At 36.8% G+C, this 27,224-nt stretch overlaps 1 protein-coding gene across 1 annotated transcript in view; it reads right to left on the bottom strand.

The window, feature by feature from the left end:
* Window positions 1–27,224, bottom strand: part of CDK13 (cyclin-dependent kinase 13) — a 166,060-nt gene that overhangs the window by 64,858 nt on the left and 73,978 nt on the right. The window contains exons 7-8 of the mRNA XM_006887619.1: window positions 3,550–3,739; window positions 975–1,031 (exon numbers count right to left, since the gene is read on the bottom strand). Of these exons, the coding sequence (XP_006887681.1) occupies window positions 975–1,031; window positions 3,550–3,739 (247 nt within the window). The remainder of the gene's footprint in view (window positions 1–974; window positions 1,032–3,549; window positions 3,740–27,224) is intronic.

The following is a 27,224-nucleotide window of genomic DNA, read 5'->3' on the forward strand; positions in this document are numbered from 1 at the left end:
GGGGGGAGCAAAACTAAAGATACAATAATAAAAATAGAAAGCATAAATTCCAAAATAATTAAATCAAAATTTAGGATACAATAAAATTGTTGTACAGAATGGGGGGAGTAGAACAAAACTGATATTCATTTTTTTAAAAAGTTAAAGTACTGATAGAAAAGAGACTCACTGAAGCTATTTCTGCAGGTCATCTGTCAGTTAGTTAATAGAATGGCTTATAAAATAAAGATGATCACAAGTAAGGGATGTGTTCCATTCAGCAATTAGCTGAATGGACCCTAAACGACCAAAGAAAAGCAGAAAAGAATGGGAAGGGGAAGGTGAATCAATAGAAATAGAACAAACAGAATAGAAATAATAAGAGTGCTAACATGCTGTAAAAATTGTAACCAACTGTACAGGAACAATTGCTCTAAAAATAACTAATAATCTAATTGCTGTGTAAATGGTCACCTGAAACACATTATTAAAAACAAATTGTTTTTGTGTACACATGCAATTTTGAAAAGCACATACTGAGATTTTTCACTACAAATTAAGTGCATCTTTTATTTTATTTTATTATTTTTTGTTTGCGTACCGTCAAATCGAATCTGACTGGTACAGGAAGAGATTGTCCCTCCTTTCTCCAGCAGAGTATCTGGTAGATTCAAACCATGTGCCTCTAGGTATTACAGTGCAGCTTCTTGCCACTAGGCCACCAGAGCTCACATAAGTTAAGTGCATCTTAATGTTTGAACTTACACTGAAAATGTATGCATAATTCTTAAAAAAAAAGTATAGATGTATTTCATCCCTTTTTAAAACTACATATTGTAAATGAAAGAATTGTAATTACCCAATGTGCTATAAAACATCATTATTTTGTATAAAATTAACCATGAAAACTAGTTTTCTCTAAAAACAAAACAAAACAACACCCCATCAATATTCTTAGTAAAGCTGGACCCAAATGTCAATAAAAGTACTCTTACCTTTCTTCTGAGCTATATAATCGAGCCAGTCCAAAATCTGCAAGTTTTATCTGCCCTCTGGCGGAAGAAAAACAAATAAAAAGAATTAAGCCTATTCTGGGTTAAACATACACATTCATACTCCAAAACTAATCAAAACTTTCTAAATAACATTTTTCTAAATAAATTTTCATTTTGATCATACTGCACAATCGACAAGGTCCTCTTACTCTAGGAAATGGTAATAATAAATAATTCCTAACAAGATAAAATGGAGAGAGGGTAGAAGAAGAGGGATGAAAATGTGCAGAGGGTGGAGGGATATTATAATCATTGGAGTTGTACAATTTCATGGGGGGGGGGATTGGAAGAATCTGTTCTCAAAAACAATGTATTTTAATTTTGTAAATAAACTACTATTAAAAAAACCCAACCAACCAAAACAAAACATCCAATAAAATTCTACTGAAAGGGCTAAGAAAACAAACAAAAAGCAAAATAAAACAAGGTGGATAATTAACACTCCACTTTGAATAGTTTCACTTACTATACATTACCATTACAATAGTGTTATTGTTATATTAGTAGCGCTGTTAACTATCAGAATGTCACTATTTCAGTACTCAGTATTTTAAAAGACTGCAATGAAAACAAAATAAATTTATTTCTACTAAAACTCAGCAAGAAAACAAATTACTTCTTTAGTTTAATACAATGATGCGTAAGAAATAGTATTTTTAAATATTATGGTCATTTTCCAATTCTTAGAGGTACTGGGTAAATAAAAACCTTTTCTATAGTAAGAAATCCTTAAGAACTGCAATTAGAAGCTTGAATTTGTTCTTTAGTTCCTTCAGCTTAAGGAATGCCAAGTGAGTTTGGCCCTTTTGATTTTCTCCAGTTCTCTGCACATTTCATTATAATACTCTACTTTGTCTTTCCATACTGCCCTTTGAAAATATTCTACTCAGCTCCTTAGTTTCTTGATTTCTTCCCTTTGTTTTTGGCTTCTCAGCACTCTAGTGCAATATTCAGAGTCTCCTCTGACATTCATCCTGGTCTTTTCTTCCTCCTGTCTTTGTAGTGACCTTTTGCATTGTTCCTGGATGATATTGATATCCTCTCACAGCTCAGCTGGTCTTCGCTCATTAGTGTTCAAGTTCTCAAGCCTGTTCCTGAGATGGTTTTGAAATTCGTGTGAGATAGACTCAAGATCAAATTTTGGTTCCCATAGATTTCATTTCATTTTCCTTAGCTTCAGCTTGTACATGCCTGAGTAGCTGGTGGTCTGTTCCAAAATCAGCACCTGGCCTAGTTTTCACAACTGGTACTGATCTTCTCAACAGACACAACCTTGCTTGTTGAAACTGAGGAGGACTTAAAGAAATTTTTGCAGGTCAAAGATTGCAGCTTTCAATACCAACTGAAGCTCAACATCAAGAAAACAAAGATTCTCAACACTGGGCTGATAGGCAGCATCATGACAGATGGTGAAGAGTCTGAGATTGTTAACACCTTTAGTTTGCTTGGCTCCATTATTAACACTCTTGGTACCAGCAGCCAGGAAATTAAAGACAACTTGCACTGGGAAAATTTGTTGTCAAGGACCTCTCCAGAGTACTGAGGAACAATGACGTCAGTCTGGAGACTAAGGTGCTCCAGATCTATGCCATACTCTTCACAACTGCTTGTTATGTGTCAGGAAGCTGTACAATGACTAGGGACGATAGGACAATTTGTGCCTTCGAGCTGTGGTGTTGGAGAAGAGTGCTGAATATACCACGGACGGCTAGGAAAACAAACAAGTTCATCCTAAAGAGGGTGAAACTATGATGCTACTTGGAGGCAAGCATTCTGAACCTTCGTATGACATACTCAGGGCAAGCTGCAAGGAGTGACTGGTCCTTAGAGAGACACATTCTTGGGTAGGTGGAGGGACAGCATAAGAGAAGATCCTCAATTAGATTGATTCAGTGACTAGATGTGTGACTAGATAGGTGTGTCAGAGACAGTAAGTTCAGCATAGGGTAGAGCCGGGTTCAGAGGTATTGTATGCAGTGTCACTGTGAGTCACAAGTGACTCAACGGCACATAAAAACACCTGTGAGGCAGGCTTCCCTTAAACAAATATAAATATCTAATATTAATAGACAATAACAGCTCAATTTAAGTCTGTTGATGAAATATGTAACAAAACTTAATACACATATATGTGTATGTTTACATTGCATATGTATACACACTTCAAAAAAAGTTCACTTTAAAACTAAGAAGCCTGCATGTAAATAAAAACCTTAAAGCCTATACTTAATCTAAAGCTGAAATCACAGTAAGAATCACTTCTATTAATACTACCTAGCAGTCTATCAACAAGTTAACCAAATATTAATGTACATTACAAAGTATTATTATAAATTTAATTCAACTAAGTATATTTAATGTCATTTTAGACGTTTGTTGGCGCAATCAAGTCAGTATTAAATTATAAATTATACTAAAATAGCTAAATGTTACACTTAAGCTAAATTTCAAGTTCTTTAACAGAAATAAGGTATGCCATTAATTCTGAACATAAATGTCAAGCTCATATTCATACCTATTGTTTAGAAGAATATTTGAACACTTAATATCTCTATGCAAAAAGTTCTTCTTATGACAATAATCCAGACCTTCCATGAGCTGTCTCATAAATGACTTTATGTGATTTTCATTAAAATGAACTAAGCCTGATTCCAGTAGTCCCATCAGATCATGGTCCATGTATTCAAACACCAGATAAAATGCACCTAAAAATGAGAATAATTAGAACATTAAAGATTTTCACTTGTGAAACTTCTCTTTAGATTTTTTTTTAATTGGTCACTGATATATTGATATATTAAAGAAAGAAACAAATGATATAACATTTTTAATATTCTATTTAGGGCCAAGGCACAAAACAATAATAACACATATAGGCTGAGGAGAGGCTCTAAATGCATTTTTTTCTAGATTTACAACATCACTCAAGAACTTGTTAGAAATGCAAATTTTTGAGTACCAGCTCATTCGGCACTTTTTGTTGTTGGAAACTTCTCTTTAGATTTAAAATTAAAATCCTGAGAGAAAAAATTTAGACTAGGAAAAAAGGTTTGGTCACTTCAGCAACATTCATCTTTCTCCCTGAACTGAGTATCCATGAATACATTCAAGGAAAACATTTAAACCAGGTGATATAACATAAAAACTGCCTTGTTAACAACTACATTCCATAGTGCCTATGTGTGACTAAGGTAAAAAAACACAAAACACACATTAACAGTTTTATATATCAGTCTCATCAAAACCTAGGAAAGATGAGCATAATTCATCAAAGAAAATAATACAGTCTGGAAACAGATGAACTTTAAGTGATTTCTTTTTGCTTTTACTGGACACTTAATTCCATTTGTACTTTAGAATTCTAGAGCATTTTAACTCATGAAAATTTATCTTTCTAAAAACCATCTTAATCTTGTTTACAAAAGCCTAGAATAAAACACGTCACAAATTTACACCAGTATTGAAAACTATACTTTTTTATAAAAACTTAAATAAATGGACACAGAGTCAGACCCATAGCTGTTTTCAAAGGCTGTAAATAACAAAAGATTATCCATCTTTCTTGTAAGGAGTAGCTATTCTGTTGCTTGGAATATACCCCAAGAAAATGAGAACTGAGGCTCAAATGGAGATTTGTACACCAACTTTCATAGCAAGAATACGGAAACAGCCCAGATGTCCAAACACAAACAAATGGATTTAGAAGTTGTGGTACATTCATTCATACTATGGGATACTGTGCAGCATACAGGAGTAATGATTTGTGAATTACTACCTAACCTGGAAAGGACTGTGAACTTTATGCTGAGTGAACTAACACAAGGACAAATACTGTATAAAACCATTATTGTAGAATGAGTATGAGGATCCAAGGGTAGGGGAAGGTACAAGCAGAAGAGTGAGAATGGAGGTTGCACAATTCGATGCGGGGGAGGGGGTATGTGTGAAGGAAATGAGAAGGATATTTTGTTAAAAACAATGTATTCAGCTTTAAAATAAAAAAAAAAATCTTAAGAAAATTCAACTAGTTTCTAATTAGGAAAAAAGGAAAGAAATTTTTATAACCTTGCATTAATTCTTATAAGTCGTATGTTAACATCTCTGGAACAAAAAAACCAATGTCATTATTTAACAGTAAAATGTTAAGTGTTATATGCAAAAATGTAGACTGTTACAAACTTAAGTGAATAAATAAAATTAAATAAAGTATAAATATTAATAGACATAATGATAATCACCAGAAAATAACCATCCTAATAAAAAAATTTAAAAGAGAAGGTAGCTAGGTCATTTTTTAAAAAGGCAAAAATACTTCATATAATATCAACAATTCATTCACTAGAGGATAAAAACAATTCATTAGAGGTTACTATCAAGTCACTTTTTTTCTCAGAAAAAAGAATAGTAAAGGGTAGGAATAAAAGTAAAAAATATTTTTTCAAATTGAGAAACATCAAATTATAAAACTCTTTATCTCAAAATAATTTGAATAAAAGGATTAATGGTCTCTACTGATTTTTTTTTCCTTTTTGTGAAGATGGGGTGTGAAAGAAGGACAATTCTAAACAATTCTAAAACTTAACATTCAAAATAAAATTTCAAGCATTCTGAAACGTGTCCTTTATCAAAAATGATATCTAAGCAGAGAACAAAACTAACCATTAACCACCCACAAACCAAACCTCATACTATTCAAGCAGATTCCAACTTACAGTAAACCTCCAACTGGTTTCTGAGGCTATAAATGTTAACTGGAGGAGACTGCCTATCTTTCTCCTCAGTGCAGCTGGTGGCTAGTCAAAACAAATCAAAACTACAATGAGAATAGAAATCAAACAAAAATCAGAAAAAAAAAATGGTTAGAAAGGACAGAGGAGGATAAAAACCCTTCCCCATTACCAATGGGACTGTGAAATGGTACAACTTTAAAAACAATGGTGAGTCTTCAAAGAACTAAAATTAGAACTTCCTATGACTCAACAACTATAATCCAAGGTATATACCCGAGAGAAATAAAAGCAGTAGAGACTATTTACAATAGCAAAAATGATGGAAAAGAATAAACTATCTGTCAACAGATTAATGGCTAAGAAAATGTGACACATATAGCACAATGGACTACTACTCAGTAATAAAAAGTTGTAAAACATACTACATATATGAATCCTGAAGGCATTATGTTGACTAAAATAAGTCAATCATAAAAGGACAAATACAATTGTAACAATTCAATTATACAAAAACAAGAGTAAGTGGGTATAGTTTAAAAAGGTGAAATGGCAAATGCTTAATTATCAGGATTGGAGGAAGACTCATCAACAATCTGCATTACGCAGATGACACAACGCTGTTTGCTGAAAGTGAGGAGGACCCGCAACATTCACTGCAGAAGGTCAAGGACTGTGGCCTTCAATATGGATTAAAGTTCAAAATTAAGAAAACAAATATTCTCACCACTGGGCTAATTGGCAGTATCATGATAGATGATGAAGAGATTGAGAATGTTAACAGCTTTAGTTTGCTTGGCTCTACAATAAGACTCTTGGTACCAGCAGTCACGAAATGAAAAGACGAATTCCACTGGGAAAGTCTGCTGTCAGAGATCTCTCCAAAGTACTGAAGAGCAAGGATGTCAGTCTGGTCTTTGCAATTACTTACTTTACATCAGAAAGCTGGACAATGACTAGGGATGACAGAAGGAGAATTCATGCCTTTGAAATGTGGTACTGGAAAAGAGTAATGAATATACACAACGGACTGCTAGAAAAACACACAGGTTTGTCCTAGTGAGGTGAAACCAAGCTGCTCCTTCAAGGTAAGGATTCTGAAGTTTCGTCTCACATACTGTGGACATGTTGCAAGGAGGGACCGGTCCTTGGAGAGGGACTCATGCTTGAGAGGGGGGAGGGACAAAGCAAGTGGAAAGACCCTGGATGAGATGGATTGATTCAGTGACTAGGGCAATGGGGGTAGGTCTATCGGAGACAATAAGGTTGATACAGGATAGAGTATAGGGTCGATACAAATCACATGCAACTCGATGGCACATAACAACAAAAACAACAAGAATAACCAAAGAACAATAAATGAGAAAGTTAAAAAATGTTATTATTTAAAACATTCTAATATTAACAGAGAAGAGGCTGGAGAGCATTATGCTGAGTGAACTCAAGTCTCGTGACAAATACTATATGAGATCATTATTGTAAAAATAGATAAAGTATTAGTAAGATAGTAGCAAAGTCCAAATGGGGAAGAGGGAGGAGGAGGATTGAGGGTGCTGAGGTAACAAAATCTCGAGGTCCCAGAGTTTAGTGGGCAGAGCAACCTGAAAAGGTGGTATAATGGTGGACATGGATCAATGGAGATTAATTTTATAAAACACAATGTAAGGGAATGATAATATGAAATAAATGTCAATAGAGGAATGTGTGAAACACAACATATATGAGGTTTCGTATGCAAGCCAATATATATATATATATAATTTTTTTTTTAACCCCAAACATTCAAACACTCAAATATCCATCCCATGGTATTACTTCTGTTGGCTCAAAGACATAGTCATGGCTTTTGTGGGATTTTATGTCCAATTAGTCTAACAACACTTTAGAATTATTACTCCAGAAGTCTTAAAACCATTCAATACAACAATCATCTGTACTTACATGGAGCCACAGAGGCAGTAGACCCAGAAGGTAGAGATGAGATTGATCTCGAGGTCTGTTGTGATGAACTACTGCCTCAATGGCCATAAGAACTGAATGCCAGCAGGCTTTTAATAATCATTCTGATCAAGTCTTAAAAGATTAACTTAATCAAAAGGGAATAAAATATGGAACAGAACTTCAAATTATTAAAAATTCCAAACTTATCTGACCTTAATATACTGGAGGATTCTCTCTAAACTAGGATTGGCCCCTGCTGACAATATAAAGTATATGAGATGAAGTCTCACTATCTATGCCTCCCTAAGAAGCACTCTGGTTACATATCCTCCAAGACACATTTGTTTGTTCTTTTGGCAGTTCATAGGATTTTCAACTCTTTGCCAGCACAATAATTCAAAGTCATCATTGAGTCTTTCTCAGTCTTCCTTATTTACTATCCAATTTTCAGATGCATATAAATCAACTGAAAAAAAAAAAACTTGGAAAAAGCTTGAACTGCTGTTGTTAGGTACTGTCAAGTACAACTACAGAAACTCTATGAACAATTGATCTGAACCATGTCCTATCCTGTGCCATCCACATAATCTCAGACATACTCAAACTCACTGCTGTAGTGTCAATCCACCTGACTGTGGGTCTTCTCCTTCACTGGCCCTCCATCTTTCCAAGCATGATGACCTTCTCCAAGCTAAAAGTCTCTACTCGCATGCCTAAAGTATGTAAGATAAAGCTTCATCATCCTTGCCTCCAAGGAGTACTCTTGCTGTACTTTCTTCAAGACATATTTGTTTATTCTTCTAGCACCACAAGAGTTCTCCAACACCACAGTGCAAAGGCATAAATTCTTCTTCTGTCATGCTTAGTCACTGCTTAACTCTTTCAGATGCACAGCAACTAACTGAAAGGACTATAGTCTAAATCAGGCATGTGTTAGATCTCAAATCATTGTTCCTCAGTAATTTGGAGAAATCCCTGATTGCAGATTTCCCCAGTGCAATATATCTTCTCATCTCCTGGCTTCTGGTACCAAGTGTACTGATTGTGGATCCAAGCAAGGTAAGTCACATGTGGCCTCTCAGTTCAGCGGTGAGGTTTTTTTGTTTCCCTGATGCTGAGTTGCAATCCATATTGAAGGTTGTCGTGTTTAACCTTCTCCAGCAAGTGGTTCAAGTTCTCCTCACTTTCAGCAAGCAATGCTGTGCCATCCCCATAATGAAGGTTACTGATGAGTCGTCCTCCAATTCTGACACGAAATTCTTCCGCCTTCTTGAATTAGCTGCTCAGCATATAGATAAAATAGGTATAGACAAAGGATACAACCCCTTGGTTGCTTGGACACAGTGTACCTAAATCTTTCATGTGATATTCTTGGAAAAATGGGGGATTAATGATAAGCAGTCGCCAGTGATAATCACTAGCAATAACAGAGATGCAAATCAAAACCACAATGAGGTACCACCTCACTCTTACCAGTAAGAGTGGTAAAGTTTAACAGGGAAGCAGGTAATAGATGTTGGAGAGGATGTGGTGAGAAAGGAACATTGTTGGTAGGATTGTAAAAAGGTGCAACCATTCTGGAAGGCAGTTTGGCGCTTCCTCAGAAAGCTGAACACAGAAATTCCATATAACGCAACTATTCCACTACTTGGAATATACCCTGAGAATATGAGAACTGAGGCACAAACTGAGATTTGTACACCAATGTTCATAGCAGCATTATTCACCATCACAAGAACATGGAAGCACCCCAAATGTCTAACCACAAACGAATGGACAGAGAAGTTACAGTACATTCACACAATGGAATACTATGGAGCACGCAAGAGCAATAACTTTGTAAATTATTACCTAACTTGGGAAGCACTGGAAAGCATTATGTTGAGGGAACTAATTCAGTCCCAGAAGGTTAAATATTGTATAAAACCATTATTGTAGAATGAGTAAAAGGACCCAGGAGGGATGGAAGAGGCTGGAAGCAGAGGACTGTGGATGTGCAGGGAGAAGGGGGGATTACTAATTGGGCTGTACAATCTGATGGGTGGGGGGGTGAGGGAAACTGAAAGAATTTGTTCAAATTTTTATTCTAATTTTGTAAATAAACTAGTAGGGAAAAATGTATATAAATGAAACATACTGTAAAGGTATTACTATATGAAAATCAATTAAAAAAATACTTAAAAAAATGGTAAGTGGTCGCATTGCCAACCCAAAGGTACATGGTTCAAATTCACTAACTGCTTCACAGGAATAAGTCTTAACTGCCTCTGCAAACCCTTTAGAGGATTAGCTATAGGTCAGTTCTACCTCGATGACCCATTAGAGGATTAGCTATGGGTCAGTTCCACCTGGACAACACACAAGAACATGATGGCAGATTTCACCAATGCAATACATCTTTTGATTTCTTGACTGCTAGTAGCATTCACTTACTAAACAACATGCCTACAGAAACTATGAACTTTGATAAATGTCGATAGTTGTAGAAGACTTCAGGCCTTTTGTTCATAGGGTCGCTATGAGTCATGTTCAACTCGAAGGCAATCAACAACATTACCATACAAGTTGATTGTGTATACAAGTGAAACAAATAACACATTCAGTATTTTCCCCCATCTATCATGATGTTGCCAATCGGTCCAGTGGTGAGAACTTTTGTTTTCTTGTTGTGGAGATATAATTCACATTCAAGGTTGTAGTCATTGATGTTCTGCAGTAATGTCTCAAGAGTTTTTTTCCCTTTCTGCTATCAAGGCTGTGTCATCTACAAAGCACAGATTATTGTTAACAAGCTCTCATATAATCTTACTGCCATATTTTTCTTTATATATTCCAGTGTTGAATTATTTACTCATCATACAGATTGAAAAGGTGTAGAGCATATCCTTGAAGCACACCTTTCCTGATTAGGAAACATGCTGTTCTCTTCTTCTGTTCAGATAATAACTTCTTGATCTAAGTATATATATAGAGAGGATACACATAGCCAGTATTAAATGCTTTTAAATTTCAATTCAGCTCAATGTTAGTCATTATATCCTAGTCATTTGTTACTTTTTCTTTTTAAAATGAGGCTGTCAGTTAAACTTGTCAGCCAAATGTCTTTACATAGTAAATAAAACACAAATATCTTTACTTCAGTCTTGGCTTTTAGCCAAGATCTGGTTTAATCGATCATATTTCTCACTCCATGGTTGTTCTTTATGTTCTCTGTTGATGTATTGTTTCAGTTGGTTTTTAATAATCTCCCCATAAGATTTTAGTTGCATGTGATACTGCTCAATAATTTCCAGATTATATTGAATATTATGGTATCATATTAATGATACTGCTCAGTAACTTCCAAACTATACTGGATCACCATTTTGGGGAATGGGAACTATTATGGATCTCTTTCAGTCATTTTACCTGTTTTCTGATTTGTTTCCAAACTGCTTAGCACAGACAGCAAAGGCAACATTTATTTCCTGAAAACACCATTAATTAAGAATCATTAATTCCTAGGACCTTTTTTTTTTTTTTTTGGTCAATGTGTTCAGCACAGCTTAAACTTCTTCCTTCTTTATCACTGGTTCTTGGATCATAAGGTACTTCCTAAAATGGTTCAATAAGGACAAAATGTTTTTGGTACAGTGACTCCATATTTCTTTTCTTTCTTTTTTGCTTTTTGCATCATTCTCTATTCTACCCACAGAAGTCTTCATTATTCCAAATCAAGGCTTGAATGTGCTCTTCAGTTCTTTCAGTGGGACCTGTGGACTATGTTCTTCCTTTTTGGTTTTCTAACTCCAGCTTTTTGCACATTTCATAATACTTAGCTTTGTTTCTCAGGCTGACCTTTGAAATCTTCAATTTATTACTTACTCCATTTCTATGTTATAGTGCAAGTCTGAGAGTCTCTTTTTACATCCATTTTTGTCTTATTGTGTTGTATTTTTTAAAAATTAAAATTTATTTTAAATGTGATTTTAAATGTTAGATTTTTCATTCATTCATTCATTCATTGTTGCACATTTTGGCCTCCTTCATCTTTTCTCCCTCTCCCATTTTTTTTATATTTATTCACTGTTGCACAATTACACACCCAAACCCAGTCCTCTTGCAATGATGTATCTCTTATTCTAGGCTGCTGTCATACATATAATGCTAATCATATGTTACTTTTAAACAGTTCTTTCCTTCATCTGTTCCAATGTAACGGTCATTATCTATCCACTCTTATCCTATTCTCCCCCCACACCCTATGGAAATCTGCTTTAGAACAGTAGTACTATGTCAAATTTGTCCTTTTATGACTGAGATACTTCACTCAGCACAATGTTTTCCAGGGTTCTCCATGCTGTGTAATGTTTTACAAATTCACTGATTTTCAGTACTGTACAATGTTCCATTATATGAATATACCATAGTTTTTCTACCTATTCATTTGTTTATAGGCACTTGGACTGCTTCCATCTCTCTGGTATTATAAATAACACAGCAATAAACATGAGTGTGTGTATATACCTGTTTGGATGATGGCATTGCTTTCTTTAGGGTATAATCCCATAAGTGGAATAGCTGAGACAAATGGTATTTCTATTTCCAATTTTTTACAAAATGCCAAACTACCTTCCAAAGTGGTTGCACCATGTTACACTCCCACCAGCAGTAAATGAGTTCCAACCTCCCCACAACCTCAGTACCCTTTATTGTTTGCTGCACTGCTGAACTCTGCTTTTGTTACTAGGGTGAGCTATCTCACAGTTGTTCTGATTTGCATCTCTCTGAGAGCTAGGGATTTTGAACATTTTTTCATGTTTTGTTTCCCATCTGAATATCTTCTTCAGTGAAGTATCTATTCACATCCTATGCTCATTTTGCGACTGAGCTGCTTATTTTTTGTGTGTTGAGGTGCTGGAGTAGTTCATAAAATTTAGATCTGAGTCCTGTATCAGCTATTTCATTACCAAATATTTTTTTTCCCAGTCTGTGGCTTTCTTTTTTTTTATATCCTGTTGCAGAAGTTTTTGATGTGCATTAAGGATCTGATTCTTAGAATATTCCATAAAAGACACAAATAATCTGATTAAGAGAGGAAAGAGGCAATGTCACAACAGAACCAGCTGAAATTAAAAGGTTAACAATGGAATATTAAGAAATACTCAAACAAATACCAAAACCTAAAGGAAATGTACAATTATTTAGAAACTCACTATCTACCCAAACTGACACAAACCGAAGCAGAACACCTGAACAGACATATCACAAAAGAAGAAACTGAACAAGTAATAAAACAAATTCTAACCAAAAAAAGACTGGGACCAGATGGTCTTACCAGTGAATTTTATGAAACATTGAGAGAATTGTCACCAATTTTAGAAAAGGCATTTCAGAAAATAGAAAAAGATGGAATTCTCCCAGACTCATTCTACGCAGCAAACATGTCCTTGATGTCAGAGCCAGGCAAAAACATCACCAAAATAGAAAACTACAGACCACTATCTCTCATGAACATGGATGCAAAAATCCTCAATAAAATCCTGGTCATTAGAATTCAACAGTACAAAAAAACCAAAAAAACAAAACCAAAAACCTTCACCATGACCAAGTGGGATTCATAACAAGTAATTCCTCATTTTAACAAAGCAAAGAACAAGAACCATATGATTCTATAAATTGATGCAGAAAAACCTTTGGCAAAATCCAACACTCTTTCCTGATTAAAACACTCATCAAAATAGGAATAGAGGGGAATTTCCTCATCACAGTAAAAAGAATATATGCAAAACCAAGAGCTGACATCATTCTCAATGAAAATTAAAGACATTCTTTGTCTTTGTTCATGAATGATGCCCTTGATGACATCTCTAATTTATCCGACCTTCTAAGTGTTCAATGCATGAAATCCATTAAGATGGTTTTTTAATTCAACTGCGATATAATCAAGATTGTCAATTTTTTAAAAGCATCTTCAGTTTCAGTCTGAACTTTGCACATGAGTAATTGATGATCTATTTCACAGCCAGACTCTGGCTTTGTTCTGACTGCTGATATTAAGCTTCTTCATCAACAGACTGACAGAGTCAATCTGATTGATGTATTATCCATCTGATTCCTGCATAACAGGTGAGGTCTGTGTGTATAGTCACCATTTCTGTTTTTAAAAATGTTTTTTGCAAGAGCAAATCACGGATTTTTACAAAATTCTATCATGCAGTCTTCAGTCTCATTTCTGTTACCAAGGGGAATATTATTTGATACAGTGGCAAAAGATGGAACGCTTGGGTGAAGGCACTCAAAAAATTAGGAGAAACAGCTGCAAATATCTATTAATAAATGGCACATAGAATGTATGATGTATGAAATAGAAGAACTGGAAGTTGTTAAAAAATAAAATGAAACACATAAAGAAAGACATTCTAGGCGTTAGTGAATTTAGATGAACTAGTATTAGCCATTTTAAATATGACAATCAATCATATAATCTATTATGACAGTCATGAAAAATTAAAGACGAATAGTGTATTGCACTCCTACTCAAAAGGAATACTGTAATATCCATCCTGAAGTATTATGATGTGAGTGATAGGATATAAGTGATATGCATACAAGGAAAACATGCTAAGACAAACACTAAGGCCAAAGATGAGGATATCAAGGTTTTATAGCAACTTCTGTAGTCTTTAATTGATTTAACAAGCCATCAAGATGCATTATATAGGGATCTTTGAAGGAAGAGGTAGGTTTTATAAGGATATGATATATGACAACCTAGTGACAAGAAGCTGCACTGCAATCCCAAAGGCACAAGGTTTGAGGTCACCAAGCTACTGCGTGGAAGAAGGATGGGTAATCTCCTATGTGAGGAACTGCCTCTAAACCCGCTAAACGGTCAGCTATGGGTCAGTTCCAATTTGGAAATACACAACAAGAGTGGTAAAAGGTTTAGATCAATTTTAAATAGTATATGAATGAATGTGTGAAAACCAGTTTTAAAAATAAACAACAACAAAACTATGTTTATAAAATTAAGTGACTAAGGGAGCTCTGGTGGCCTAGTGACAAGAAGGTGCACTGCAATCTCAGAGGTAAGCAGCTCAAATCCACCATTGGCTCTGCTGGAGAAGGAGGAGCAATCTCCTCCTGTACCAGTCAGATCTTATTTGATGGTACCTACATAAAAAAAGAATAAAATAAAATTAAAAAAAATAATTAAGTGACTAGAAAGCAAAACTTATCTACAAAAAAGAAAGTATAGTAGTTGGGAAATATAGCCTTGGTGACAGAAGTAGGCTTGAGCTTTCAAGTAATACACAAATAACCTACTATTTCTCAGTGCTATTTCTATGCTAAGAAATCAAGTATATCAAGATAGTGGCTATTGTAGCAATAGCCTCTTTCTCTCAGGCTCACATCTGATAAGAGTATCTTACTTTATATATATAGTTACAACAGAAGTCTGACTCCTATGCACAGAATTATCTTGCTAAGTATAGGTCACATGCTAGGATTGGAATGGCTCCAGAACTCCGTAACTGACAGAGATTAACAAAATTAAGGAAAAGCATAATCAAACAAATGTACACAAACTCAAAGTTGTCTAAGGAAGGGAGGTAAGTGTTGGCTGGTTATACACGATTTACTCCAAATTAAGGCCTATACCAAATTGTTCTGTGAAAATAACCATGCTGGACATTTTGGGAATACTAATTACAAGTTTTTGAACACTTAATTGTATAATACACAAAAAATTTTTAAATTTAATACAAAAGATGTAAACTAATTCTTATATTCTGATCACATGCTGAAATGATAATGCTTCAGAGACACTTTTAAAAAGTCATAGTATTAATAATCACTTCATTTTTTTCCTTTGAAAATGCTGTTTCTAGAAAATTCAATATATAAATATGCAAACATATTGAGATATACAAATATATTTCTAAAGCAGAGATCTAGAGAAAGACAAGACATGGAGTCATCTGCTCAACCAGCTTACAGCATGGAAAGAAACCAGGTAATTCATATATAACTTAAAATAGTCTGCTTATAAAAGCTTTCTAAAACAAAGAATATTGTGAAACAAATAATTCTTCAAAGCAATTTAAAAGATCAAGATTGGATCAGGCACACCTTAGTCTTTAGCAGACATCTTTACTCCTTAGCACTTTGGAGAACAGCTCCTTGGCAGATTTCTTGACTTCTAACTTGGGTCCTGCCTGTGGGTCTAGATAAAACTGAATCTTTGCCAACTTGAAACTTTTCTCCACCAATATGTTGTAGTCTATTGGTGCAGCAGTAAGGATTTTTTTTATCTCTTGAAGCTGATAAAGAGTCCATATTGAACATTGTAATCTTTTATCTTCTTCAGTAATTGCCACAAGCCTTCTTCACTTTCCGAATCAAGACTGTGTTATCTGTATAATGTAGGTTCCTGTATAATGCAGGTTGTTGATAAGTCTTCCTCCAATTGTGATACCATATTTGGCTTCACATAATTTAGCTTCTTAAAGTATTCACTCAGCACACAGACTGAATAGGTATAGAAAAAGAATACAACCCTGGTATATATTTTTCCTGTGGCTGTAAGTGCTAGCAAAAAAATAATTTCATCAATCCTTAAAATGGAAGAAAAGTGAAATTATTTTGTCAACCAGAAAGCAAATGCTTTTGGGTATTTAAACAAAAATGAAACCCCCAGCTCTGCAAACTTCAAACTCAAAACCTGAATGTTCCTGGTCTTCAACTCAGGATCTCCACTCCAATGCCAGGACTCTGACAACACTACTGATCGTGGAGGTCTTACAAGTTTTATAAACATAGAATACAAGTGGGGATCTTTATAATAAACATAAATTTAGTTTTCCTAACAGCTTAAGAAGCTATAAACCTGCTCAAAGCACCAGTTCAAGAAGAATAATTCCATGGACTCTAGAAGGTGATCCCTATCTCTTCAGTTTCTGTTTTCTGGTTGTATGGAGATTTCTATTAGCCTGGAATCTCTCTTAGGCCATCTCTGATCCTCTTCTTGTTGACTGTGATCACTTTTATAGTTCAAGAGATGAACTCTTAGATATACATTACCCTCAAGACAGATCTGTCTCTTAACAAATAACCCACAGTCAAATGGGACTGTAGCAATAGGCAAAGAAGTTAGGTTTCGTTTCCTTTCCTGTGAACCACAAGTCACAGCAATCTTATTGAATAACAAATCAATCTATCGCATTGAGGATCTTTCTCTATTTCACTGATCATCTACAATTCCCAACCAGATGTCTTTTTCCAAGGGCTTGAGTACTCGGTAGTAGCACTTCCTCCAAGACACATTTGTTAGTTCTTTCGGCAGTGCATGGGATTTTCAATACTCTTTGCCACCATCACAATTCAAAGGCATTTGCCTTTTGACCATCCTTATTAATTTTCCAACTGTCTAGAGAGCAGAAAACAGTACCCAGGGGCACAGAACTGAGAGCATCTCTATGATAGAGCCAGGAGGAGTGAGAATAGCACAGCCTCTCATGGCCCCAGATCAGAAAGCAGATAAAGCCCACAGTCCAGGACCACAGTGCCTCTAAAGCCACGCAACAGCAAGAGGTTCATTTATTCATTGTTGAACCACAGCTGTGATATAGAAAATGGGATTTATTATTAGGGAAGTAAGTTGGAGACTGGGGGTGGCAAATAATACCACAAAAATATAAGTCTACATTTTAGCTGTAGTTCTAAGGCACAATTCCTCAATTAGTCCAGGCTCAAGTTTCAATTTAACAGTCAATCCAAATAATCCAGCACAGTCTGTCTCAGTGTAGTTATAAGTCAACTTCTCCTTCAAGAATCTAGCAAGAACAAAATCCTTACCTATGGCCAGCACAAATGCAAGAAGCCTCAAGCCACACCTTGCTAGCTTCTCCACAGTAGTGTCACAGTCTCTTCATCATCATTACCAGGGTTTCCCTAAAGTCTTGCCACCTCAAGTCTTGCTGCCCAATGTGGAAGCACTCTGTCTCTTTTCATAGTGCCACAGTTTTTGATCATTTGTAAGGTCATGCTGATTTGCAAGAACATGTGTCTGAGACAAGAGGGGGCTAATTGTATTGGCTAAAAAAGCCAACTTTTAGACTACCACCATACCAAATTTCAGGTGCACACCAAGCAACTGAATATACTATTGCTTAGGAAAGGTGCTGACTGGCAGCATCATGACAGATGATGAAGAGACTAAAGATTGTTGACAGCTTATGTTTGCCTGGCTCTACAATCAACACTCTTGGTACCAGCAGCCAGGAAATTAAAAGATGAATTGCATCAAGAAAGTCGGCTCTCAGAGACCTCTCCAAGGTACTGAGGAGCAACGATGTCAGTCTGGAGACTAAGGTGCGCAATTACTTGCTATGCATCAGAAAGCTGGACAATGACTAGGGAGGATAGAAGGAGAGTTGATGCCTTTGAGTTCTGGTGCTGGAGAAGTGTACTGGATATACCATGGACTGCTAGGAGAACAAACAAGTTCATCCTGCAGAGGGTGAAGCCAGGCTGCTCCTTGGAGGCACGGATTCTGAAGTTTTGTGTGACATACTCTGGAAAAGTGGCAAGGCAGGATCAATCCTTGGAGAGGGACATCAAGTTTGGGAGGATGGAGGGACAGCACAGGAGAGGAAGACTCTCAATTAGACAGATTGATTCAGTCACTATGGTAATAGGGATAGGTGTGTCAGAGACAATAAGATTGGCAAGGGATAGAGCAGGGTTTAGGGCTGTTGTACAAAGGGTCTCTATGAGTCGCAGGTGAATTGATGGCACATAACAACAAACAACAACAGGACAGGTGCACCCAGTCTTTAAACTGATCCTTCCTCTTCATTTTAAAGAGGTCCTTTATAGTAGGTTTTCCAAAAAGTAATACATCTTCTGATTCCATGATGTTTATACTTTTTGTTTTTTAAAAAGAATTATCTTCGGATTTCTTGACTTTGCTACCATGCATAATGACTCTGAATCCAAATAAAATTAAATTACTAACAACTTCAACCTTTTCCCCATGTATCTTGATATTACCTATTATTCCCAGTAGTGAAGACTTTTGGTTTCTTGATGTTAAAATGCAACCCACATTGAGGACTATAGTCTTTAAACCTCTCCTGTAGGTTTAAACCTTTCCACTAGGCCACCAGAATACCTTCTATGCCACAGTCTTCTGTTTATTGTCCAGTTTCTCAAATTATTCCCTCAGGTTATAGACTGAATAAATATGGAGAAAGAATACAACCCTGATTCCCACTTTGCCTGATTTTAAACCATATAGTATACCCTTGTTCTGTTTGAATGACTACTTCTTGGTCTATGTGCAGGATTCCTATGAGCCCACTGAAATGTACTAGATTCTCATTCACACATTATCCTTAAATTATTATGACTTATACAGTTGACTGCCTTTGCATAGTCAGTAAGTAAGTAACTCTCGTATTTTGTTTTTATCGAGATATCAGCAATGATATCCTTTGTTCCACAGTCTCTTCTGAATCCAGCTTGAATTTCTGGACATTTTCTTCCAAGGCATACTACAAGCCATTTGAAAAGAATCATCAGTAAGATTTTACTTTTCATTATATTAAAGATATTGTTTAATAACTCCTAGATTTTGTTAGATTACCTTTTTTTAGGAATAGGAACAAACAGGAGTCTCTTCCAGTCTTTTGGCTAGGTGGATGTCTTGGTATAGATAAGTACACCCAGGGCTGCATCTATTTGCTGAAACCTCATACCTATCAAGTCTTGGAGCTTTTCTGTTGCCAATGCATTCATGTCATTTAGAATTCCATCTTCAGTAGTAATGGTTCTCAATCAGAAGTTCACAAATATTTTTGAGGCAAGGGCATAATTCAGTCTGTACAAGTGAGCTAAATAAGAAAATATGCTCCCTTTACAAGTGGGAACAAGACTGTACTTAGAATAATACATCTTCATTCCAAAGACTTCTTCCACTGTTACTGTTGCCTGTTAATGTGTGCCATCAAGAGAGAAATTGACTGTTGACCTTCTTGAGGGTTTGCAGAGGCAAAAATGTATCAAGACAAGGTTCTTCTCCACAGCTTATTCGAAAGTATCTGAAATGATTATGTACTTGAAAAAGATATTTTATTTCTGCTTATTTGGCACATCAGACATTTTACATTGTGTCAGAGTGATTTTGACTCTACTTAATTTCTTCTCTGTATTACCTACTTAATACTATCACTCATAACACATGCAAGTAAAATCCTCAAGACTGTCCATAAATCACAAGAAAAGTACTTTGACAGAGAATTACCAGAAATACATACTGGATTTAAAGAAGCCATGGTACTAGAGACATGGCAGATCTTGGCAGAAAACAAAGAGTACAAGAGGGGTATCTGTGTTTCATTGACTAAGAAAGGCATTTGATTATGTGGATCACAACAAATAGTGGCAAACCTTGAGGAGAATGGGAATCCCAGAACACTTGATCGTGCTTATGTGAAACCTATATTTGGATGAGGAAGCAGTGTTCAGAACAGAGCAAGGAAACACTGCATGGTTCAAAATCAGGGAGAGAGTGCAGCAGGGATGTGTCCTGTCTCAATATCTTTTCATCTTTTCAATCTATATGCAGAACAGATCATTCAGGAGGTTGGGCTTTATGAGAAGGAATTGGAGGAAGACACATCAACAATCTACATAAGATGAGACAATCTTGCTTGCTGAAACTGAGGCAGACCTGAAGTGCCTGCTGGAGAAAGTCAAGGACTGTATTTTTCAATATGGATTGAAGCTCAACATAAAAAAAACAAACCCCAAAACCACAAACCAACAACAAAAACCATTCTCACCACTGGGCTAACTGGCAGCACCATGATGGGCAGAGAAGAGATTGAGGTTAACAGTCAGAGCTTGCTCAACTCCACAATCAACACTATTGGCACCAGCAGTCAGGACATCAAAAGAAGAATAGCATTAGGTAAATCTGCTATCATGGACTTTTCCAGAGTACTGAGAAGTAATGATGTCAATCTAGAGACAAAGGTGTGCCTGATTCAGAACATAGTTTTTGCAATTACTTGCTAAGCATCAGAGAGATGGACAATGACTAAGGATGACAGGAGAAGAATGATGCCTTTGAGTTGTGGTGCTGGGAAGACTAGGCAACATACCATGGACCTCGAAAAAACCAAATTGGTCTGTACTGGAGAGGATGAAACCAAGCTTCTCCTTGGAGGCTAGGAATTTTTAGCTTGGTCTCACATACTTTGGCCATGTGGCCAGGAGGAACCAATCCTTTGACAAAGACATAATGCTCAGAAGGGTGGAAGGATACAGTAACTAGAATAGTGGGGGAAGGTGTGTTGGTATCTGTGAGACTGGCTCAGGACAGAGTAAGCTTCAAAGCTGCTTGTTGTACATAGGTTGCTGTGATGCAGCAGGTGACTCGACAGCACATAACAAACAACAACTATTTACTTCATTGATACTTAATAACAAACAAATCAGTCAATATTTATAAAAAGTTTAAAACAGTGCCTTGCCAATAGTGAACATTATTATTATGATTTTGGTTTAGCCCTAAGAAAAATACCAAAGGAAAAATTCTAAAAATTAGTATTCCTAAAGATTAGCTCATGAGCAAAATTTTGTGAATTACACACACACACACAAAATTTCAAGTAATCCTTGCTACTTTTATAATTTGTACCACATCAACATTTTTAAAACAAATTTGTCTTTCAAATTTAAGTTATCTTGAAACCTTTATCTGAGTCCTGGTGGTACAAATAGTTGATAATGTTTGCCAACAAAAAGGCAGAGATTTAAATCACCCACTGGAAAGAAAAAAACACTCAGCAATCTGTTCCCAAAAATATTTTTTTTAAAAAATCCAAAATCAAACATACAGCCATCAATTTCATTCCACCTCAAGGAAACCTTCCATTTGCTTTCTCAGAGATGTAAAGCTGCTCTATTTTTTTCCGAGGAGTGGCTGGCAGAGTCTAAACACTGACCTGATAGTTAACAGTCCAACAAATTAGGTAGGCACTATGCCAACAGGACTTTTTCCCACAATGATGAGGCTGTTGCACTCTGTCACATAGGGTCAACTATGACCCCAATAAAAATATTCCAAAATTATCATAAGTATGAAATATCAAATTTTTAAATCATAGATGAGTAAATTGTAACTCACAAAGAGAAACTATAACAGATCTTCCATGTTTATGAGTTTGAAGGCATATTTATTATGAAAAGATCAATACCAAGCAATCTTGAAATTGAATGCAATCTTGTTCAAAATGCCTTCACTATTTTTTACAGAACTCTGAAAGCCAATTTTCCACTTTACATGGAACGAAAAAAGGGAGGAACTGAGTAACAAAAGAGCAAAGCAATACTTTATATGTATACTGTCCATGAATTTTGAGCAAGGGTGCTAAGTCGATTCAATGTGCAATGAACAGTCTTTAACAAATGACACTGGGAAAACCTAATTTCTACGTGAAGTATAAGGCTCATATCTCCCATCATACACAAAAGCTAACTCTAAATCAAAGGCCTTACATGCTAAATCTAAAACAATAATGTTCTTAGAAGAAAATACAGGAATAAATCTTTGGCAATCTGCTTTTTTAAACAAAGTATTGAAGTACAACATTGTGAGTGATAGGATCATATCCATACGCTTCAAGGAAATCCAGTGAATACCACTATCATTCAGATATATGCACCAAAAACCAGAGCCAAAGAAGAAATAGATGATTTCTACCAACTTTTACAGTCGGAGATCGATCGAACATGCAATTAAGATGCACTGATAATAATGGATGACTGGAACGCAAAAGTTGGGAACAGAGAAGATGAATCAGTACTTGGAAAATATGGGCTTGGTGACAGAAATGAAGCTGGAGATAGAATGATTGAATTTTGTACAATCAATGACTTATTCACTGCAAATACGTTTTATAAGAAACATAAACACAGGTTATACACATGGGTTTTACCTGACGGCATGCATAGGAATCAGACAGATTACCTCTTCGGAAAAAACCACTGGAGAAGCTCAATATCAGCTGTGAAAACTAGGCCAGGGGCTGATTGTGGAACAGATCACCAACTACTCATATGCAAGTTCAAGCTGAAGCTGAGGAAAATTAAACCGAACCCACAGGAGCTGAATTTCAGAATCATCTCAGGAACAGGTTTGAGGCCTTGAACACTAATGAGCGAAGACCAGATGAGTTGTGGGAGGATGTCAAAGATATCATCCAGGAAGAGGGCAAACGGTCATTACAAACACAGAAGAGGAAGAAAAGACCAAAAAGGATGTCAGAAGAAACTCTGAAGATTGCACTGGAGCGTAGAGAAGCCAAAGCACAAGGAAGAATTCAAGATACTAAAGAGCTGAACAGAAGATTCCAAAAGGCAGCTCAGAATGACAAAGCAAAATACTACAATGAAATGCGTGAGGAGCTAGAGTCGGAAAATCAAAAGGGCCGAACTCGTTCAGCATTTCTTAGGCTCAAGGAACTGAAGAAACAAATTCAAACCTAGAGTTGCTATAATCAAGGATGCTTTAGGCAGAATATTAAATGATCCAGGAGGTATTAAAAGAAGATGGAAGGAATGTACTGAGTCACTGTATCAAAAGGAATTGGCAGATACAGAAGAATTTAATGAAGTAACATTTGAGCAAGAGCCTATGGTGATGAAGGAAGAAGTTTAAGCTGCTTTGAAGGAAATAGCAAAAAATAAGGCCTCCGGAATAGATGGTATACCAATTGACGTATTTCAGCTAACAGATGCTGCCCTGGATGTGCCAAGAAATCTGGAGAACCACCACTTGGCCAACTGACTGGAAGAGATCTATATTTGTTCGCATCCCAAAGAAAGGTGACCCAACTGAGTGCGGAAATTACAGAACAATATCATTGATTTCACATGCAAGTAAGATTCTGCTGAAGATTATCTAAAAACAACTGGAACAGCACATCACAGAGAACTGCTGGAAGTCCAGACTGGGTTTAGAAGGGGTCGTGGTACTAGGGATATTGTAGCTGATGTCAGATGGATCTTAGCTGAAAGCAGGGAATACCAGAAGAATGGCTATCTATGTTTCATTGATTATCCAAAGGCGTCTGACTGTGTGGATCATAACAAATTATGGCAGACTCGGAGAAGAATGGGAATCCCAGAACATTTAATCGTGCTAACGCAAAACCTATACTTAGACCAAGAGGCAGTCGTTAGAACACAGCAAGGTAACACCGCATGGTTCTAAATTGGGAAGGGTGTATGCCAGCGATGTGTCCTATCTCCATACCTTTTCAACCTGTATGCAGAGAAGATTATCCAAGAGGCTGGGCTCTATGAGGAGAACTATGGCGTTAGGATTGGTGGAAGCTCTATTAACAAGCTACGTTATGCAGATGATACAACCCTGCTTGCCGAAACTAAGGAGGACGTCATGCACTTACTGCAAAGAGTCAAGGACTGCAGCCTTCAGTATGGACTGAGGCTCAATGTCAAGAAGACAAAGATTCTCACCACTGGACCAATCGGTAGCATCAGGATGGATGGTGAAGAGATTGAGATTGTTCACAGCTTCAGTTTGCTTGGCTCCACGGTCAACACTCTTGGCAACAGCAGCCAGGAAATCAAAAAATGTATTGCGATGGGAAAGTCTGCTGTTAGGGACCTCTCTAAAGTACTCAAGAGCAACGGTGTCTCTCTGGAGACGAAGGTGCGCCTGATACAGGCCATCGACTTTGCAATCACTTGTTATGCATCACAGAGTTGGACAATGACTAGGGAATATAGAAGGAGAACTGATGCCTTTGAACTGTGGTGCTGGTGAAGAGTATTGAATGTAACCTGGACTGCCAGGAAAACAAACAGATTCACCCTGGAGAGGGTTAAACCAGGCTACTCCTTGGAGGCAAGGATTCTGTGGCTTCGTCTGACATACTTTGGACATGTTATAAGGAGAGACAGGTCCTTGGACAGGGACATCATGCTTGGGAGGGTGGAGGGAGAGTGCAGGAGGGGAAGACCCTCTAGGAAGTGGATTTATTCAGTGACTGGGGTAATTGGGATGGGTGTGTCAGAGGCCATGCGATTGGCACAGGATAGATGAGGGTTTAGGCCTGTTGTACATAGGGTCGCAAAGGACTTGTCGGCACATAACAACATTGAAGTTACTAAAACAAAATGCTAAGAATTTCAAATAAACATGATTTCAATACTTAGCACTCCTTAAATTAAAAACAGCAATCTATTCTTCATTCCATTAATTTTACGATACTGCATATTTACCTGCTAATTACCAAGAGTAGAGTCTGAAATTAACTTGAAATTAGAAAAAGTTACATGGACTTTTTTCACATAGCAATTAGTATTTTTTCCAATTTCATTCCATAATACCAGAGCAGTAGTCTTCAGGACTGATCCAAAGCCAGTGCCATCTCTGTAAAGCAAAGGAACCTTCTTCCTTTCCTCCCTCTTAATAAGCTTCAGAGTTCTGAAAGTGATACTTAAACGGTATCAGTTTCTTTTCTCATTATCATAATATAACTGAGGTGCATTTTATCTTCATAAGTCAGTAACTCTCCTGTTAGTGACTACACATGGACAGGCATAGCTAATTTGAGTCTATTAGGTAATGGGGAAGGGCTCTGGGAGTTCTGTACTTGAAAGTGTTCATTCAGTGAAGTGTTCATTCTTCTCTAAGTTAGCCACAATTTGCTCCTATGCACACTGTCAAATTCCATTGCATAATCAATAGAACACAGACAGACCTTTCTCTAGTACTTTTTGCTTTCAGCCTAGATCCAAATAATATTGGCTGTGATATTTCTAGTTCCATATCCGTTTCTAAATCCAGCTTGCAATGCTAGACCAGATGCTGATTATGAAAGAGATCACCAACGATTCATATCCATTTAAACTGAGTTTTAAAAAATTAGGATAAGAACCAAAATGTGATCTTGAATCTATCCTACCTGAATTGAAAAAACATCTCAGGAACAGGATTAGGGCCTTGAACACTAATGAATGAAGACCAGATAATCTATGAGAGGTTATCAAGAATATCATCCAGGAAGAATGCAAAAGGTCATTACAAAGGCAGAGGAGGAATAAAAGGGCAAGATTCTGTTTCCATTCACTGGTGAGGGAGTGATTCCTGCCACGCCTCCACCTGTCAGCTCCCAGCACTGAACAGAGCCCCAAAGAAACATCAGCCCACAGACCCCTTTGGACTGGGGTATGCCCACTGCCAAACTCTACCACCCACCGCCATATTATAATCTGTTTCCATTCACAGGTAAGGGAGATCATCAATATCCAAAATGCTGTTAAGATCTACCTATAACTAGTACAAGAATGAAGTGAAGAACCTGCTATTGAACTGACTCAGAGAGTAGAGAAGAGAGGTACTTTGGCATTGAACACTGCTGTCTAGCTATAGGACACGGGGTTTCTTAAGGTCTCACATAAGAGGTCAGGTGAAGCTGCAGATTCTGGAAGGCAACAGTCATTCCACATCGGGAAAACAAGAGGGGAACACCAATACACAGGTCATTCACATAACACTGCCATACTTTGGGACATTATATAGTTACAACAACCTAATATCTATTAAGAAAAGTCTCACATAATGTCAAGAAATCAGCAGTCTGCCTCAGTCATCAACAAAAATAACCCTTCTCCTAAAAAAGGAGACCCAATGAATAACCCACATAGAGAAAAAAGGAATATGTTTATGTGAAATTATTTTAAAGCTACAGAAAAGTCAAATGTGAGAATGGTTACCCATGGTGGACAGTGTTTGGTGAAGCTCCCCAATTAAAACAAGCTTGAAAGCAAGAGAAGCATCCACTTCCACAATAGGTTGCCTCTGGAAACACTATGAACCTAGAGAAAGGACTAAAGTTATACAGGAGGTTATAAAGGAGGTGTCCAGGACTTTCGTTCATAGAGTCACTATGAGTTGCCTGCGACTTAACACCACCACCACCACCAGGAAAGAGAAAGAGACAGAGAGAGCGAGAGTGAGAGAGCGTGAGCACGAGCGAGCGTGAGCATGAGCAAGCGAGTGCGAGAAAAGAGCAGCTGGCCTACCAAACAGAAAGCCATGCTCCCAAGCCAAAGGTTGGGTGACTCTACTCTGCGGCCCTCAGGCCTGCCTTTAATTCTTTTTGGTTAAACATTCTTCTAGGTCCTGTAACCCTGGTGTGTCCACTTGCTGTACAGAAGTAACTCGTGATTGTGGTGAAGCCAAACACTGTTACACTGATGAGTTAAATGCAGCAATGGTTACCCATGGTAGACAGTGTTTGATGAAGCTCCTTGATCAAAACAAGCTTGGAAGCAGGAGTAGCATCCAGTTCCAGCAGCTTGCCTCCAAAAACCTATGAACTTCGAAAACCAAAAAAAGTTATATTTATAAAAGTGTTCAGGTCTTTTGTTCATAGAAGTTGCCTACGACTCGACGGCACTTAACAACAATAAAAACAGAGAAGAAAAAATTAAAATA

Source organism: Elephantulus edwardii, unplaced genomic scaffold, assembly GCF_000299155.1.
Source record: "Elephantulus edwardii isolate Elephantulus edwardi_28Jun2011 unplaced genomic scaffold, EleEdw1.0 scaffold00059, whole genome shotgun sequence".
NCBI lineage: Eukaryota > Metazoa > Chordata > Mammalia > Macroscelidea > Macroscelididae > Elephantulus > Elephantulus edwardii.